At 49.6% G+C, this 19,003-nt stretch overlaps 1 protein-coding gene across 2 annotated transcripts in view; it reads right to left on the reverse strand.

Annotated features, from left to right (window-relative positions):
• SCUBE1 (signal peptide, CUB domain and EGF like domain containing 1) overlaps window positions 1-19,003 on the reverse strand; it is a 134,084-nt gene that overhangs the window by 99,785 nt on the left and 15,296 nt on the right. For both annotated transcript variants that reach the window (XM_082352633.1, XM_082352634.1), the window contains exon 3: window positions 12,228-12,356. In XM_082352633.1, the coding sequence (XP_082208759.1) occupies window positions 12,228-12,356 (129 nt within the window). The remainder of the gene's footprint in view (window positions 1-12,227; window positions 12,357-19,003) is intronic.

Consider the following 19,003-nt stretch of genomic DNA (forward strand, 5'->3'; position numbering starts at 1 on the left):
CCAGGCCGAGGACCCCAGACTCCTCCAAGGGCAAGAGGGGCCCCAGGAGGATCCCACTCAGAGAGGCCTCCACCAAGGCTCATCCAGATGACTTCACTGGCATCTGACCCCTTGGCGGCCAGCACGTAAGCCAGGGCAGGGCAAGTCGGCCTGTGGGATCCTCTCCCACCATTAAGGTAACACCTGAGGGGTTACTAAAGACCCCAGACCAAGCAGCTGGAAGGCTGCCACCATGGCTACCGACTTCCCACAAACAAGGAGTGCCAGCGGGTGCAAGCCCGCACTGCCGGCTAGTCTACTTCCAGCTGCGTATGGTTGGGATGAGGCAGATCCAGGGAGGGGGCTGGAGCAGGCGAGGCACGGGGGTGGCGAATGGCCACTATAAACAGCCTGTCGGTGTTGGGAAAGGATGGTCGCTGCAGCATCTGTGCAGACGCAGCCAGGCCCGGCAAACGTCCAGGGTGACCCCATCGCCACCCAGGGCACAGACTGCTCCAAAGTAAGCAAGGTTACTGGCAGAGGAAGAATGGTACTGGATACGCCGGGGCACACTTACTCGTTGATAAATGCCCCTTTTCAGGCGCACGGTTCAGTTCTGGTTTGGGGCATATGTTTTGGTGGTGAAGTATTTTTAAAGAGCCTTCACAAGACACTTATTTTCTGTTTATTTCTCTGAGTTCTGACCCAGCCCTTGGCATATGAACTGCAAACAAGAAAGATGAAGGAACGTGTCTGCTCGCCTGGCCTGTCCTCTGCAACTGGGTGTTTTTCTTTGCTGTTTATGGACTTGGCATGCTCCGCCCTGGGACAGAGCAAGACTTCTTCCCCGGGTCACCAAACTGAGACCTATTCAAAGGCGAGGCTGGCACAGGGCGATCGACAACAGATTTCAACACAGTCCTACCAATGGGAAGGGCCGCCTCGTATTGTGATGTGGTCTCTGACCTGAACATGCAACCAGAGGGAGAGCAGGAAGGAGAGGCAGCGAAGGCTCCTGCCGCCCGCTGGGTGCCCCCCTGCCGCCACACAGACCACCTTGCTTGACGCCTACAGCGCCCTCCCGGGGACATCATCACTGCTCTTTTTGGGGTAAGAACAGTGAGAGTGAAGGGCTGGCCCCAAAGCACTGCTAGGAAGGGAGCTGGGAGCCAAGGCTGAGCCGTCTGCTTCCTAGGTCGCTGCTCTCCCCTCATCTACAACAGAGACTGGAAGGGGCTGGGCCTGGAGATGAGGACGGGGATGGGGGCGTCCTAAGCTCAGCCAGCCACAGGGGGCTGCAGTCACGCGGGCTGCTAAGAGCCCCCCGCCGCCCGCCCCTGCTACCGCCACGCAGATCGCAGAAGTTCTGAGAGCGCTGAAGCTCTGCCCCCATGCCAGGCTTGTGCATGCACCACAGTCAAACCATGCTCTCCTGGAGAGTCAGAATCCAACCTTCTGTCCCCTTCACCGGCCAACCGCCCATCCCTCCATCACACAAAGCAGCCTGCACTGGGCCCAGGAACACAGGGCTAAGTCACTCTGGAGCATGGCTCTCCAGGACCTCCCAGGGCAGGAGAGACCTGCCCCTGGTGTCCAGGGACAAGCCAGGAGCTCAGTGCTGAGGCAGAGGGCAGCCTGAGGGGGCTGTAGGCCCCCAGGGGAAGGGTGTGCAACTCAGGGAAAGCTTTCTGGAGGGGCTGATGCCCGAGCTGAGTCGTGACAAGTAGGGGTCAGCCGAAGAAAGCGTTACTGAAGAGCACGGGGAAGGGTGATTCGGGCAGAAGGAACAGCAGGTGTAAGGATACGCCAGAGCAGGAAAGCGGGGTACCACTGAGGGAAATGGAAGCTGTTTGACATGCTGGAGATTACAGTTCTGAGAAATAAGGAGAAAGAAGTAGACAGGGACTGCAGTTGGTAGGGACGAGGAGCTTGGCCATTGTCCCTGGGGACACTCCACGCCACCAAGTCATCGAATCACAGGATGTTGGAGGGAGAAGGGCTCTGACACAGCAGCCAGGCCAAGGGGTTCCAGACAGTGCTCCTGCCCCCAGGGACCCTGCGGAGGTGGGGGTGGGCTCCACGGAGAGCAGGGATCTCACCCCTGCCAGTCCTGCCCCCCCTTCAGCCAGAGCAGCGTGACCACCGTACGACTCTGCTTGAAACAGATGGGTCTGCTGCTAGAAACAAAACCCCACGAAATCGCAAAACCCTTGGTCGAATCCCATCCCTTACTTCACATATGATGGGGAAACTGAGGCACAGAGAGGTTAGGGAGTTTCCCAAGGTCCCCCAGCAAGTCCGTGGCCCAAAGAGCCTGATTCCTGGCCCACCGCCCTTCTCCCCCAGCACTCGCCTGCCCCTTCTGTAAGAAGCACCCCTCTGCTCTGCCCCACCCCTTCCCCCTGGCCCCCAGTCCTGAGCTGGCTGCAGGCATGAGGCTGGAGAAGGCCACTCCACCCCCCCAAAACACACCTGGGTCTCAGTCAATCCACCTCCCTCCCCGCTCCAGGATCTCCCTGGTTCTGTAGTGATTTGGGGAAAGAAGGAAGCCCATTTATAAAGATGCACACTGTTGTCCCGTGTGTTTCTTTTCTTCAAGCCAAAGAATTTCCATCAGATTAACAGTTGTAAAAAGCTGGGAGGAGAAGCAAGTCTGAATCCAACTTGTCCTTTGACAGCAAATCCCTCCAACCAAGTGTGTTTAGACCACCTGAATGTGGGCCAAGACTAGGGAAAAGCAGGGAGGGGAGGGCGTAAATAGAACAGGAAGAAACCCCTCCAGTTTACCTTGAAAAATATTGGTGTTTATGGAGTAAGTATATGACTGTCCGAAGCTGTTTAGTTTTACATTAAAATGTTCAGCATTTTTTTTCCCAGTAAGAAATGCATTTGAGCTGTTGAAGTATAAAGACAAATAAACAGAGGCAACTCGAGCCTTCGTTAGGGGTTCAAGGGAGCAACACATTGTCTCCAGCTGTCCTCCAGGATGAGAGAGGGCGCCTTCAAAAGGGCTGGAGCGCGGCCCTTTCATCCTGCCACGGAGCAGCCCGGCGCAGGGAGAGCTGTGACCGCTGAACCGACGCGAAGCACCTGGGCCTCTGCGGTGCTTCCCTCCCACATGTGCGGCTCGGCTCCTGGGCCCTGCTGCCGCCTCCCGGGCTCCCCTCCTCCTCTTCTCCCTCTGCCTGATGCCCTGTGGTGTCACCTGCACAATCTGATCCTACCAGACAGGGATCATGTTCATTTTGTAGAAAACAAAACTGAGACTGAGAAAGAGGTGACAAGGGTCCAAGGTCACAAAATGAGTATGTGGCAGAGCTGGGATTGGAAGCCCTGATGCCACGTGACCCCGGCCGATGGATGAGCAGGAGGGAGGAGAGGTTTCTGACCCGGGAGGGTGGTGAGCAGTGGCTCGTTTGGCAGGAGCACCGTGCGGAACACAAGGGACAGTCCCCAACAGTCCCCGGAGCTTCACCCCCAGCTCAGGGATGGGGCTCATCTCCCTGCCTCTTCGCCAGCGCAGAAAGGACATCCATGTTCTTTAAAAAGTATTCTGACTTTGCACACCAGGAGTAAGTGATAAGTAGGTAATTCACATCTGTTGAGCCCCTGTTGTGTGCCAGGCACGTGCCTTGCAAAGCTTATCTCATTTGGTCTCTGCATCACCCCTGTCAAATAAGCACTGCTATTAGCCACACCGTACAGATGAGGATACAGAGGCCCAGAGACGTGAAGTTACCTGCTCACGGTCACACAGTTAAGTGATGGATCCAGGATTCAAAGCTAGGGAGGCTGATTCCCGATGCTTCTTGACGGCTGGGACTATGTCATCCATCTCCCAGCTGCGAGCTCCCAGCCCAGGACATGGCACAGGGCAGGTGCTCACGGAATCGTATGAAACGAATGAACGTTAAGAGCTCTGGATTTTGACGCCATTTAGAAGCTCTAGGCTCTCACATTCTCCCCGAACCCCAGACCTGACGACCCCACAGACTTCTGAACTTGTCTACCATTTCCATTCAGATGGCTACGGATGATCTCAAATTGAACTTGGCCAAACAGACTCTTAGTTCACCCCGCTCCCCATCCCAAAGTCTGTCCTACCCCCAGTCTTGCCCATCTCAGCCGCAGCAGCACAGCTACACAGTAACTCCGAGCAAAAAACTCGCAGTCCGTCTCGATTCCTCTTTTCCCCTCACTTCTTACATCTAGTCCATCATCAATTCATTTTGGCCCTGTTTTCAAACCATACATGAATTCAACCACTTCTCATTACTGCCACCACTGTCACCTGGCCAACCAACATCTCTGACCCAAATCGCCACAGGGGTCTCTGCCTCTTATTCCAGGTAACACATTCTCTACTGAGCAGCCAGAAAGCAAATCTCTTAATTAAAATGTCAATCCCTGGTTAAAATGTCCCATGGTTTCCCAACTAATTTAGAATAAAATCCCAACTCCCTTCTAGGGCCTACAAGGCTGCACATGACCTGGCCCTACCCGCTCCCGACCTTGTCTCCAGACCCTCTCCCTCCCTCCAGATCCTCCAGGCACAGTGACCTGTGCCCAAACTCACCCAGCTTGTCGCCACCTCGGGCCACTGCCTTTGTCCTCCCCTTCTGCCTGGAGGGAAGGTCTTCCCCAGATCTTCACAGGGCAGCTTCCTCCTCCTCCCTGAGGCCCCCTTCCCCAAGTGCCCCCCGCCTCGCCCCCAAGAACGTGGATGGACCTTTGTAGCTGCCTTGACAGGTAGAGCTGGGTGAAAGTGACTTCTGAGACTAGACTGGAAAACTTCCACGCACTTGTGTCTTGTTCTCTTAGGACCCAGCGGCCATGCTGTGAGGAAGCCCACACCAGCCCATGTGGAAAGACCGCACCGAGAGGCTGCCCGTAAGTGTTCTGGCTGACAACCAACATCAACCGTGAGACGTCAGCAGAGAAGCCTCCAGATGAGTCCAGCCCCCATCAAGTCATCTCTGGCCTCACGTCTTCCCAGCTGAGGCCCCAAACACCGTGCAGCTCAGACAGCCATCCCTGCTGCGTCCTGTCTGAATTCCTGAGCCACAGAATCTGCAAGCAGAGTCAAAGGGTGTTTTATGTCACTAAGTGTGGGGTGGTTTTTATGCAGCAATCGTAACAGGAATGCCACCCTCTCCAACACTGTCATCCTGCCTCCATCACTTTCTATCACCTTATTTTATTATTTTTCACTGAAGTTGACCTGACTGAGCTTACTTTACTGAGTTATGAGTTTACTTGTGCAGTGTCTTCCCCCCTCCCTAGTGCGGGTGCTTGGTTGCTTTTGTTCACCACTCACTGTATCTTCAGCACTTAAAACCAGGTCTGGCACACAGCAGGTGCTCAGAACAATTTTTTTGAATAAACAAATGGATGAATACTAGGTTGGAGGCTTGTGTCACTGCGAATATAGCCCTTTCTACCTGTCATTAGAAGCGTGAACATTTCTGTGTTTCTCATGAACCTGGGAGTCCTGCGACACGGGCTCCATCTAATTCACCTGGATTTCTGCTATGTGCCCAGCACAGACGTTTGCTGAGCTTGAGGACCCTCTTCAAGCTCATTCATTCATTCATTCTACAAATGTTTATTATGTGCCTGTGATATGCCAGACATACTAGATTCTGAGGAGGAAGATGAGATAAACAAGATAGCTTCTGCCTGCAGGAGAAGAAGGGAGGACCCCAGCGCAGAACCACAGTGCAGGTGTGTACGACATGGTCACAGAAGACTCTGGAGCAAAGGGAGATGGAGGTTGGGTCTCGAATGACGAGTAGGACCTCACCAGGTCATGTGGGGGGAGGGGTCTCAGGGAGCAGCCCTGAACAGCAGGGAGGGGTAGAAGGACCATGTGGATTTAAGGAAGGCTGGGCCAGAGGGCACAGGTGGGCAAGGATGAGAGGTGAGGAGAGGAGGCTGGCAGCAAGCACCCTGGCCTGAGGGCTTCGTGAGCCGGCGGGCAGAAGAACTGGGTGCTCCTGTGAAAGTGATGGGAGCCACACGAGAGGGTTCAGTAATAACAGGGCTCTGCTCGTTCACACGGGGTAAGACAATGCCCCAAAGAAGCTCAAGGGTGACACAAGGCTCCTGCATGGGCGGCAAGATCCTGCCTTGGCCTGGGAGGCAGTACAGATTTGGGGGAACTCTCTGGAGCAGGGGCCGCCCTCACGCCCTTCAGCACGCCACCCACCAGCCTGGCTTGGCAGATGCTAGGGTTTCTCAGTGACTCCCAAACTCAGAGCAGGGCATATCTAACCCCCAGGGAAGGAAGCCCCTCCCTGATCCGGACCAGCCTCCCAGAGCTGGTTCTGTTCTGGGTGCCATGGGGCAAGGGGCGGGTAGTGGCTTACAAGCTTGAACTGGCAAATGCACAGACCTGGGCTCTGGTCCCAGCCCTACCACTTACTGGCTGTGTGACCTTACATAGGTCACTTTCCCTCTCTGAGCCTCAGTTTCCTCATTTGTAAAGAGGGGATACTAATGGCTTCTGCCTATGGATGCTGTGAGAACTAAACGACAGAATGTGAGCACGACATCCTGGGCGACTCCAGGTGCACGGCAGAGGTGCGGCCAAAGTCCCCTCATCTCACCTAAGAGAAGCTGACTATCTAGCACAAGCCCGGGCATATGGTAGGTGCTCCATAAGTGTTAACGGGAATGTAGTGATCTGGTTAACAAAACAGCTTTTCTGTTGAACCTGGCTACAGATGACTCCTCTTCATCAGGGGAAAAAGTGCTGAGAAGCAAGTCCAAAATTCAGACCGTGAGCAACTTGAGAACCATATTTTTCAGTAAGTCAAGATAAAGACTGGGGTCGCAGAAAACATCTGGCTAAGTGAACTAATGGCTTTAGGGAGAAAGGAGCCTTGCTTTGTGGAGTCGGGAAAAAATTATCCACTGCTGGTTTTAATTTAAGATGAAAAAAATCTTATTCTATTAGCCTAAATATTGCTCTTATGTCCAATTGCATGGAGTTTGGAATAATATTTTTCAAACAGAACTACTGCTATTTCAAGTAATTACAATGCTAAAAGCAGTCATTTGGGGTTGAGCAAGGATCTCATCATGGTTTCAATTCCCTCTGGTGTCATTTTCTGTTATATTTGAGAAATTCCTCAATAAAGATGTCAAATAGAAACAGGGTTTTACTCCCCAGAGGACAGATTTGGCCATCCTCCAGGACACAGTCCCAGGCAAGCCATCTCCACAAGAAAATAACCTTGTTTGTTCAAAAGAAAAGAAAAGGTTCAACTGTGAAAACCCAGGCAAGAAAATAACCCTTCAGCCATCAGTCTCATTTCTCCTAGTTAGCTCAGAATGCTTTTCAAACTGTGCTGACCAGGCTCGACTCCAGCCATCATCCCAAAGGAATTCAGCGGTGGTTGACAGCGGAATGTTACAACCGGACGAGACTTTTGACCCAGACTTTTGGAGACAAAACAACAGGAGACGCAAACAGGCCTAACTGTCCCTGACGGGTGATGGGTTGTGGAGTGGGGCTCAGAGTGACTGACCAGAGACGGTCAGGACCGCGCAAAGCGCGAGAATGCAGAACACAGAACCTTCCGACCACTCACCCCCGCCAAACACCCACTGAGGGCAGGCCTTGCGCTGGAAGCTTCATCAGGCAGCGTGAACACAATTCCGACTGAGACCGAGCAGGCAGTTAAATGACCAACAGGTTGTGAGCAATAGGGAGCGGTGGGGAGTGCAGCAATCAGGGACGTACACACACCCTCCGCAGGGGGCAGCCACGGTGCGGCTCCTGCCGTTGCTGCTGGGACCACACTGAGACGTGGGCAAGAGGTGCCCCTGCTCTTGGCTCCATGCCCTGAGGGTCCCTGTGCTGCCCCTCCTGTGGCTGCAGCCCTTCCCATAGAGTAAGGAGTCCCCAGGGGGTCATGGCACCTGGAACACATACCCATCCTTCTAGACCACATTCTGGGTGTTTGAGACCCCAAAACTCCCTGTCCAAATGGCTCAAGCCTGTCTCTTCTCAGAGGGACGAATAACAGGACCAAGCCAAAGGGAAGATGGTTTGGGGGCAAATGGCCAGAGCTTACACACTCAGGTTAGGGTGTCCTCAGGCTCCCTGTGGTGTAGGATGGAGCCAGGGGTGAGAAGAAGGGGCGGGCAGCAGGCACTGCCCACGCTACCTCTTTCTGGCACAAAACTCCAAGGAGTCCTAGATTTCTAAATTCCAGTCTAGCCTTCCAAGTCATTAGGAATGCTTGTCGAGGTAGAAAAGATTGAACATATTGTAGTTGGAAGCTTCGTAATGACTTCCACATTTGACCACATGGGATATGCACCCCTGCCCAAGTCCCACAAAGTCAGGGGCCGGGTGACTATGGCCAAGCAGGAACAATGCTGGAAATATTGATTTTTATGTGACACCCCTTGATTTATAAATGTCGACAAATAATTCCATCACCACCACCGTCACGATCATATCGTCAACATGGCAGGGAGAGACCAAACACGTTTACAGGCTGGAGGAGGGCTGTGGGCTGCCAGCTTGAAACCTCTGCAACAAAATGACGCCAACACCCAGCACCCGCGGAGAATGTCACATCAGTACGTTCAGCTCTCCAGGTCTACTTTCATATTTAATTGTCACAGTGACCCCGAGACAGGCATTTCTGACCCACTCTGCAGTTAGGGGCACTGACACATGGAAAGTCAGTAACTGGTCTCCGACATAGAACTCATGGGTGGTGGTGACAGAATTTGGGTCACATCTTCCAACTGCAAGTCCAGCTTCCTCATACAGCGTTACTTGTTTCAGCCAGTATCTATAAGCCTCCATGATCCTGACACTGTGCTGGGCACTTTTTCAGCGTTTTATGGGTGAGGGAGTCGAGGCTCTGAGAGCTTACGCGGTCAGGCGGGGCTGGAGCCAGTGGGAGCCAAGGTCTGTCTTCTCTAGAGCCGGAGTTTTGTCTTGAGAAGGAAAAAGCCCAAACATAAGGAGGTCTGTCGGGAAGCGTCTGCCCCAGCTAAAAGCAGAGGAGCAACAGAGAGAGCCTTTTGTCGGCTGCCATATGTGTGAGTTAGAGCCGTACGAAGTTGCAATCTGTGCTCGGAGGCGGGGGTGGGTGGAGTCTTACCCAGTTCCTTAAATTGATTAGTGTAAAAAGAATCCGCAGTGAAAATCCTGGGGTTGAAACAAAGACCTGCACAGACTCCATTAGCCTGGAGGCGTTGGGTACACCTGCCGTAGCCAAGAACAAGGGTGTTTACAAACAGGTGACTGCCCAGGTTAAGAGAGCTGTGACGAGGAGGGGAGCCTGTGTGTCCGACGCAGCCCGGGGGCTGCAGATGGCAGGCCCAGCCCCCCACAAGGTCTCGGGGGCGTCAGACCAGCCCACCGCAATACACCTGGTCTGCAAGTCGATGACCAGACTGATGCCCATTACGTTTGTGCGCTCGGTGCCAGGCACTCTCAAGATGCTCGACATCCACCATCCCACTCAGTCCTCGCAAGAGCCGTGCAAGACAGAGGACTGCGAATTCTGTTTTACAGGTGATGAAACTGAGGCCTGGAGGCGAGATGGCCAAAGGTCACACAGCTGATAACTGGCAGACCAGGATCTGAGCCCAGAACTGGCAGTTCCCAAGGTCCGTCTTCCTGACCACTGGGGATATCGCCTGCTGTTCATAGAGACCGTCAGCTCTGCCTTCATGAACTAATCAATTTCTGAAATGTACTCTATCATCTGGAAAAAGGGGCGAGCAACTAGTAAAGTTAAATGCTTATGCTCTAGGGAGGATTAAACGAGAGAAAACTTGAACAGTTTTCTGTTCGCCAACTGAACCTGGCGTCTGGGACAACGAATGCCGTACAGCCTCGGTTCTCCTGGATCTCACCAAAGGCTCTGCCTGCCTCGGCAGCCCCACCTCCCGCTCCTCCTCCCCACACCCCCTGCCCCGCCCCCCCAGCCCGGCCTCGAGGAGCCACCCACAGCTCTCCACGCAGGCTCTGCCCTCGACCCAGTAAACTGCTCGCCTACCTGTTCGATGCAGTCCCCCTGAGGAGTCAGGCCCCCCCACCCCGACCCCATGCAGGGGTAGCTCTTCACAGACCCCTCTGGGCTTTAACAGTCCAGACCTCCGTTTTGGCACTTATTTGGGGTGTAATTACATGTTTACGGATCTGTTTCCCATAACAAGCTAATCCGAGATCCAATACGCATTCAACAAAAACAGAGGAAATGAAGACGAATACACCGCTAACTCTGGAAAAGTTTCGGAGCACTTGGGATGTCCAGCTTCCTATGCCATACACCAAAAAAACAGCTGGCACAATGGAAGGTCTACCGAGCCCTTCCAGGAAGCACTGCATCGAAAGCCATAAAAAAGAATCCAAATAATCCTTTTGGCCCAGTAGTTCCGGGAAGACTTGCTAAGCAAACAGTTGGGGAAACAAGAAAAAAAGTTTTATGCCCAGAATCACCTCTGGATTCTGCTGGTAAAAACAAACAAAATAAGCAAACAACTTAAACGTCCAAGCACAGAAGGGTGACTGAGTCACCTACAGTAATACGAATGCCTGTTTGTTGACTATTTATACTCACCAAGTGCCAGCCACTTCACTTCACTGTGCCATCTTATCCTCACACGCAACCTCACGAGGCAGACAGCGCGTTACCCCTGTGGCAATCGCGGTGACAGGAACCGCTCTGAGGACTGAGAGCCCCGGGACAGGCACACTTCTCAGCCGTCTGGGCACGATCGCAATTTCTGCTCACAGCAGCGTGTGAGACAGCTGCTCTGCACACCCCCCCCTTTACCAACAAGTGACTGAGGCTCAGAGATGTTAAGAACGGGTTCACAGCCGCACCACGCTCCGGCCAAGTCCACGGTCTTACCCTCTAGGCTCCAGCCATCGTTCCCCAGGTCACTCAGCAGCCGGTAGCAGAAGAGGGCTTGGGGGACCGGGGCATCTGCTTTGAGACCATGTGGTTTCTACCAGGAGATGTTCCTCCTGCCACAGGCTGCAAACCACCTCTATTATGGGTTGAATTACATCCCTCCAGAGATGGCGAAGTCCTGACTCCCAGTGCCGGTGAAAGTAACCCTTTCTGGAGATAGGTTACTGGCAGATGATCAAGTTAAGATGAGGTCAGTAGGGTGCACCCTAATCCAATATGACCGTGTCCTTAGAAAAAGGGGACATTTGGCCACAGAGACAGGCATGCAGAGAGCAAAGACAATGTGAAAACAGAGGGAGAATGTGATCTACAAGCAAAGGAAAGCCTGAGGCTACCAGAGGCTAGGAGAGAGGCATGAAACAGGTCCTCCCTCAAAGCCCCCAGAAGGAACCAACCCTGTTGACACCACAACTTCAGATTTTAGCCTCTAGAACTACAACAGGATAAATTTCTGTAGCTTAAGCCACTCAGTTGTTACTTTGTTACAGCAGCCCCGGGTTGTTAGTCACTTATCAAACTATGAGGCAACTAGGAAAAGGGTGATAACAGGGAACAGGTAGCTGATCGCAACTACAGTGTAATCACACCTGGCTGCAGAGAGACGCCTGAAGGCAAACACACCAGCGTAACCAAGATACTTTCCAGTTTTTCCTTGTTCTTCTACGTTTTCCCAATTTTACCCAGAAAGTTTGCATTACTCATCAATTTTATACAATGACCTGTTTTAAAAATATATGTATTTGAACCAGGAGAATCTGGAGGTGTGTAAGAATCCTTGTTATGGGCTGAACTGTGGTTTCCCCCAAATTCGTATGTTGAAGGTCTAAGCCCCAGTACCTCAGAATGTGACTGTATTTAAGGTGGGACCTTTAAAGAGGTAATTATGTTGAAGATGAGTTGTTAGGATAGCTTCTACTCCAGTATGACTGGTGTCCTTATAGGAAGAGGAGATTAGGACAGAGAGAGAGAGACAGGCATCAGATACCTGCACGCAGAGAGAAGACCATGTGAACACCCAGCGAGAAGGGGGCCAGCTGCAAGCCAGGGAGAGAAGCCTCAGAATAAAAAGAGACCCATCAACACCGTGACCTTGGACTTCTAGCCTCCAGGACTGTAAGAAAATTAATTCTTGTTGTTTAAGCCCCTCAAGCTGTGCTTTTTTGTTACGGCAGCCCTAGCAAACTAATACAAGGAACCAAAAGAGGGCAATCCTTCCCACTACCCCCAGAACTGCCAGCTGGAGCTGAGAAACAGGCAGGGTGTGCCCAGCGGGCAGGGCACAGCTGCATCACTCACCCAGGCAGTTGTGTCCATCGTGTGCCAGCGTGAAGCCGTCAAAGCAGGTGCACCTGTAGTTCCCCGGGATATTGATGCACTCGTGGACACAGCCCCCGTTGTAGTAGTCATTCTCACACTCGTCGATGTCTGCAAAATGAGGTGCATGAGAGGTGTCAGAGGAAGAGCCTGGGGGTCCCCTCTCCCCCCACCGCTGAAGTCACCAGGACATGAGTGGTTAGGGGGTGACTCAACAGGTATTCACTAAAGTCCTTGCTGGGGGCAGGGGACCCAAAGGTTACAAAGATGAAGATCCTGGCTCTGCCACGAGGTTGGCCACCGCCTTGGGGAGCAGGGCCACGTGCCAGGCATGTTTGGGGTGATTTTCAGATCCCCCCCTACAGAGAAGCAGGCAAGATTCCCACCCATATCTGCCCCCTTTAAAGCCCTCTCAACACTAACATAACAGCATGCAGGGACCCTGCCTAAAATCCCCCCAAACTGCCTCTTCTCAGGATATTTGAAAGCTTCCCAGAGGTGGAGACCTCATTACTTGTGAGGCAGGGGGTATGCAATAAATTAACTTTGCACACCACCAAAAAATGTAACCTCTGGAATGAGAGAAAAGTCCACATACTCCCCCCAGAGTTTCCTTCCAGATCAGCGTCTCAAGTCTGAATTTCTACTGCTCCAGTTTCCTTGTTACAACAAAGGCTTCTATCTCATAAACAATGGCCAATAGCCTTTGTAAAGGTCACCCTTTTTGCTGTTTTAAGTCTTTCTCAACACTTCCCATCAGGGGTCAAAGAGCTATCAGTTCTGAAGTTCCAGAGAGATTTGAGAGACCCTGGAGAGCAATAGGAGGGAGTCTAGTTAACATTCAATGAGCTGCTTCTATGCCCAAGTCCCGGGGGGCGACACCACGCGTCATCATCGACCCAGTCCCCACGCTAACTCTGAGACACAGGCACCATCGTCGTTATTCCAATTTTACAAGGGCATCGAAGAAGCCGAGGCACAAGAAGGCCAAACCCTTGGCAACAGTCACACACCTAGAAGGGCTGTAAGTGGGATTCGAACCAGTGCAACCCCCCCAAGGCAGCAGAGGGGAGGGGGTGTTCAACCTACCCACCCAGACCTCCACAGGCTCTGCGGAGAAGCAGGAAAGGGGGCAGCCAGAAGTGTCCCACAGCGGAACCAGAAGTTCCCCAGTGGAACCGGAAGTGTTCCCACAGCCAAACCAGAAGCAGTACTGCCCCGTCTCAGCAGTACTAGAAGTGCTCTGCAAGAGGCTACCACGTGGGAAGAAGCAGTCTCTCCTCTACCTGGTCGAAGAGGGATTTTTGAGGCCAGGCTCCAGCTATGAGAGCCAGGAAGTGGCCAGCCTGAAGAGAGGGAACTGAAAGCAAACCTGGCGGCTCCTGCAAATGCCTGAGGCACGGAGACATCCAGCTCCATGCTCTCTCCAAGCGGTCCAGAGGGCAGAGCTACTCACAGTAGGGGAAAGGCAAGGGGGCCAATTAATGTTCATGGGTAGGTATGTCCATCTGGAAGACAGGGCCTGTCTCAGGAGGTAGTGAGCTCCCTGACTCTGGAGGTGATCAAGCACTGTCTGGGACAGTGCCAGCAGAGGGAATAACTTCACTGACAACTGCAGCACTGAACGTGCTGGAATACAGGGTCTGAGCTGCCCAGCCTCCTCCTGGTGCCCACCCACCCTGCCATGACGAGGGAAGAATAAAGTTGCCTGGATCCCCAAAGGTGCAAGAGACAGGAGGTTGCCTGCCTGCAGAGGCCATCAGTGTCAGCTGGGAAGCAGGCTCAATTCTGTAAGTCATTTGAATTGTTTTTAATCATTATACTTAATGTACTTAGAAGTTTTAAATAACATTAAAGCAGGATGTAAGATTTTGTGTTTGAAAGGGCACATGGATTTATAAAGACAGATATTGATTACTTCCCAATCTCTGCAGCTCCGACCTTTTGCTAGGGCCCCAGATACACCAATCCAACCACCTCTCCCCCTAGATCGTCCACACTCACTCCAAAGGCAACATGGCCCAACTTTAACTCATCAATCTGCACTTCCCTGGGGTTCTCCATCCCAGTGAATACTGTTATCCTTCCACCTCTCCACTGACGCCTATCAGCTACCAACACATGAATTTTCTACACGCTTAACATGGGTACAGTCTGCTGACTGGTCACCCGTTTCCACTGCCTGTTCGCGTGAGCGTCATCTCTCATCTGATGCGAATCAGCAGCTCCCGAACTGCTGTCCTTTCCTTCATTCAAGCAGGTTTAACCAAATAAAGAATAAAAATTTTATTTAACAAAAATTATGATACAACTATAATAGAAAGATGGGAGAAGAAAAAAGAGAATTGATTTCTCAGTTCTAACAATGAAAGCCAATAATGTCTCAATAAGAAATGAAATTATAAGTGTGATATATAGAAATGTGTTTAAAATACCAAAAGAAACAGCCCCAAGAAAAGAAAGTGGTTGCCTCTGAGAAGTGGGATTAGAATAATGGAGCAGGCGATTGCTGCTTTTTGTTTGCACTAATGGATTGTTCCAAAATACCCATGCAATAAATTAATAAAAAATCAAAAAAAAAAAAAAAAAAAAAAGAAGATGGCCTGACTCCACCTGTGGGGGTGCAGGCTGATCAGTCTAACTCAGACAGTAGATGGCATAGCAACTGCTACGGGTCCCAGGGTGGGCACATGACTTAGGCTGATCAGTCAGACCGAGGGGGAGGACTTTTATTCCATGCTTGGGCAGAAGAATTCTCTCTCTCTTATGCTGTCCCTCAGTATGCAGGTACCTACTCCTGAAACATATACCAGCTTATTTAATTTTCACAGCAACCCTCTGGAGTAGGTATTTTAACTCTATTTTATGGTCAAGCAAAGTAAAAGGCAGAGAGGTAATTGCTCAAGGTCACATAGTAAGTGGTAGGGCAAGGATCAAAACGAAAGTCTTTCAGTTTACAAAGCCCATGTCCTTTCTAGTAAGTCAGAATGCCCATGACATGCCAGGCATTGATAGGCAAAGCACTTTATATATGTTATTTCACTCTTGGCACATTTACCCTATGTACCAAGAAAGTATAATCTAATCATCAAAACATCCATTCACACCTTCATCCTTCCACTTGTGCCACAACCATACACACACACACACACTTGTGTGTGCACCTACCCATCAACCCAAATAACCAGCCAGTCAGTCATGCATCCACTCACCCAAACATCCATCCACCCACCCGCTATCCATCCATCTAGTCACTCCAGTAAGCTATTCATTCAGATACCCACCCAACCATTCTTCCATTTGTCTATGCATGCTAAAATCTATCTATCTGAATATCCAGTCAGCTGACCATCCTTCCATTTATCCAATCACCTATTCCCCCATCCATTTATCCAGTCAAACATCCACCCATACAAACATGCATCCATCCATCTAAATATTCAGCCAGACACCCATCCTTCCATTCATCTAAGCATCTATTTATCTAAATACTTATCCATCTAAATGTCTAACCATCTATCCATCTATTCATTGATCCAAACACCCACCCATCTATCCAAACACACACACACACACACACGCCTTCTTGTTCATCCATCTACCCAGCTAAACATTCACCCATCCATCCAACCAAACACCTATTCATCCATCCATCAGTGACTTCAAACATCCTCCATCTAAACAGTCTACAAAATACATACAATAAGATTTTCAAAAAGAACAGATGTTAGGATGAAGAAAAGAAATGAGGGTTGCAGAATAAGGGAAAGCTGGGGAATGTATGCAGAAATACATTTGGTAATTCCAGCACAATTACAAAGGAAGGCCACAAATATGACTTTGAGTTTCCTAGAAACCAAGGCAAGGAAGGAAACACAATCAGTTATAGAGTCACCACATCCATAAAGTTCAATTGAACAAGCTGTTTTGAGGGTGGTAAGGTCTGAGAAAATTGTCTTTCCCCAGTTAGGATAATCATACACCCAAATTTGCCTGGCATAGTTCCAGTTTATGCCTGTTGTCTGGGTATGATTATTAACAGCAACCTTTTCACTATCAAAATGATAAACTACTTGATCACTATACACAAAAGACATTATAAAGAGATTGCTGGACAGTCCATAAAACAACTCTAGCCTTTTCCTTCGACTCCCCATAGTGTAGGTCACAGTGGGCGCTGATGGGCTGAAGAGTGCAGGAATGTTTGCTGCTCACATTTCTTCCCTTAATCCAGTCCCAGAGAATTCCCCCAGATCTGAGCACCCCTTAGAATTATTGGTTCCTCTCCAATCCCCAGGCCTGAAGTGCTCTCACAGCCTTCTGAGGCCAGCCTGCTTTACCCACCCACCCAGCATCCATCCTGAATGCAGAACGTCTGCTCACAAACCAAACCTTCCCTGATTCTCTGTGTATGTGCCTTGAATTTTTGTTTTTTAAAATCATGTGAGCCTCCTCCTTTAATACATAAGAGATAAACACATAAACAAATCAACCAAAAAAAAAATCCCTGCCAAAGCTAGTAGATTTATTATTGTAAAAAACATATCAAAGAGCCATCAGCCCCAGAGGAGGTCCTGCAGGCCTCCAAGATGCCCATCAGTCTCAGACCACTTAAAAACAAATTTTTTTATTTGAAGTATAGTTGATTTACAATGTTGTATTAATGTCTGCTGTACAACAAAGTGATTCAGTTATATGTATATATACCTGATATATATATATTCTTTTTTAAAATATTCTTTTCCATTATGGTTTATCATAGGATACTGAATATAGTTCTCTGTGCTATACAGTAGGATCTTGTTGCTTATCCATTCCATATACACTAGTTTACATCTGCTAACCCCTATCTCCCACTCCATCCCTCCCCCAAACCCCTCCCCCTAGCAGCCACCAGTCTGTTCTCTATGTTGGACCACTTTTTAAGGACTGTTAAGGTCAGAGAATGAGGAACAGGCAGTTGGAGAGCAGAGAGGGTAAAGGAATGGAGGGGGGCAGAGCCAAGCTCTCTAGATATTTACTCTTTTTTTAAAATTTGAAGTATAGTTGATTTACAATATTGTGTTAGTTTCAGCTGTACAGCAAAGTGATTCAGTTATATATTTTCAGATTATTTTCCATTATAGGTTATTACAAGATATTGAATATGGTCCCCTGTGCTATACGGTAAATCCCTGTTGCTTACCTATTTTATGTTTAGTAGTTTGTATCTGTTAATCCCATACTCCTAATTTATTCCTCCCACACTCTTTTTCCCCTCTGACAACTATAAATTTGTTTTCTATGTATGTGAGTCTGCTTCTGCTCTGCATATAGAACCATCTGTATTATTTTTTAGATTCCACATGTAAGTGATATATAATATTTGTCTTTCTCTGTTTGACTCACTTCACTTAGTATGATATTCTCTAGGTCCATCCATGTTGCTGCAAATGGCATTATTTCATTCTTTTTTATGGCTGAGTAATATTCCATTGTGTGTGTGTGTGTATCTCACATCTTCTAAACCAATTGTCTATTGACGGGTACTTGAGTTGTCTCCATGTCTTGGCTATTGTAAATATAGTGCTGCTATGAACATTGTGGTGAATGTATCTTTTTGAATTCAAGTTTTCATCTTTCCCGGATATATGCCCAGGAGTGGGATTGCTAGATCATATAATAGCTCTATTTTTAGTTTTTTAAGGAACCTCCATACTGTTTTCCATAGTGGCTGCACCGACTTACATTCCCACCAACAGTGTAGGAGTGTCCGCTTTCTCTACACCCTCTCCAGCGTTTATTATTTGTAGACTTTTTGATGATGGCCATTCTGACTGGTGTGAGGTGGTACCTCATTGTGGTTTTGATTTGCATTTCTGATAATTAGTGATCTTGAGCATCTTTTCATGTGCCTGTTGGCCATCTGTAGGTCTTCTTTGGGGAAACGTCTATTTAGATCTTCTGCCTATTTTTTGATTGGGTTTTTTTTTGGTTTTTTGTTTTGTTTAGTATTTTTGATACTGAGTTGTATGAGCTGTTTGTATATTTTGGAAATTAAGCCCTTGTTGGTCACATCATTTGCAAATATTTTTCTCCCATTCCATACATTGTCTTTTCGTTTTGTTTATGGTTTCCTTTGCTGTGGAAGAGCTTTTAAGTTGGATTAGGTCTCATTTGTTTATTTTTGCTTTTATTTCTTTTGCCTTGGGAGACTGATCTAGATATTTACTCTTAAAGGACTGTTGTGAGTTGGACTGTGTCCCCCCAAAAGATGTGTTGATGTCCTAACCCTCAGTACTTGTGAATGTGACTTGACTTGGAAATAGGATCTTTGCAGATGTAGTCAAATTTTAGGTAAGGTTGTAGTGGAGTAGGGTGGGCCTAAACCAGTGACTGGTGTTCTTATAAGAAGGAAATTTGGATACAGACACACAGAGAGGATGTTAGGACAGAAAGGAGAAAACCATGTGAAAACACAGACATACAGAGGGATGACGGCCACAGGACCACAGAAGCAGAGATCGGAGTGATGGAGCTGTGTGGAAAGCAGGTGTGGCTGCTGATTCCATTGTACTGATGTCGAGAACAAGGCCCAGCATGGCTGAGGACCTCGTCTTCAGGCCTCCAGCCAGGGGCTGCGTTCAGATGCAGGCTCTATTCCCGTTGGAGCCACAGCCTCGGGGTGCATGAGATGAATACTTTTAAAAAGTGCTTTCTGCTCCAAAAAGTTATCAAGGAGAAAGGTGGGGAGGAGATGTCACGTGCAACACTGTTTT

The sequence above is a fragment of the Balaenoptera borealis genome (assembly GCF_965194805.1).
Source record: "Balaenoptera borealis genome assembly, chromosome: 13".
Classification (NCBI taxonomy): domain Eukaryota; kingdom Metazoa; phylum Chordata; class Mammalia; order Artiodactyla; family Balaenopteridae; genus Balaenoptera; species Balaenoptera borealis.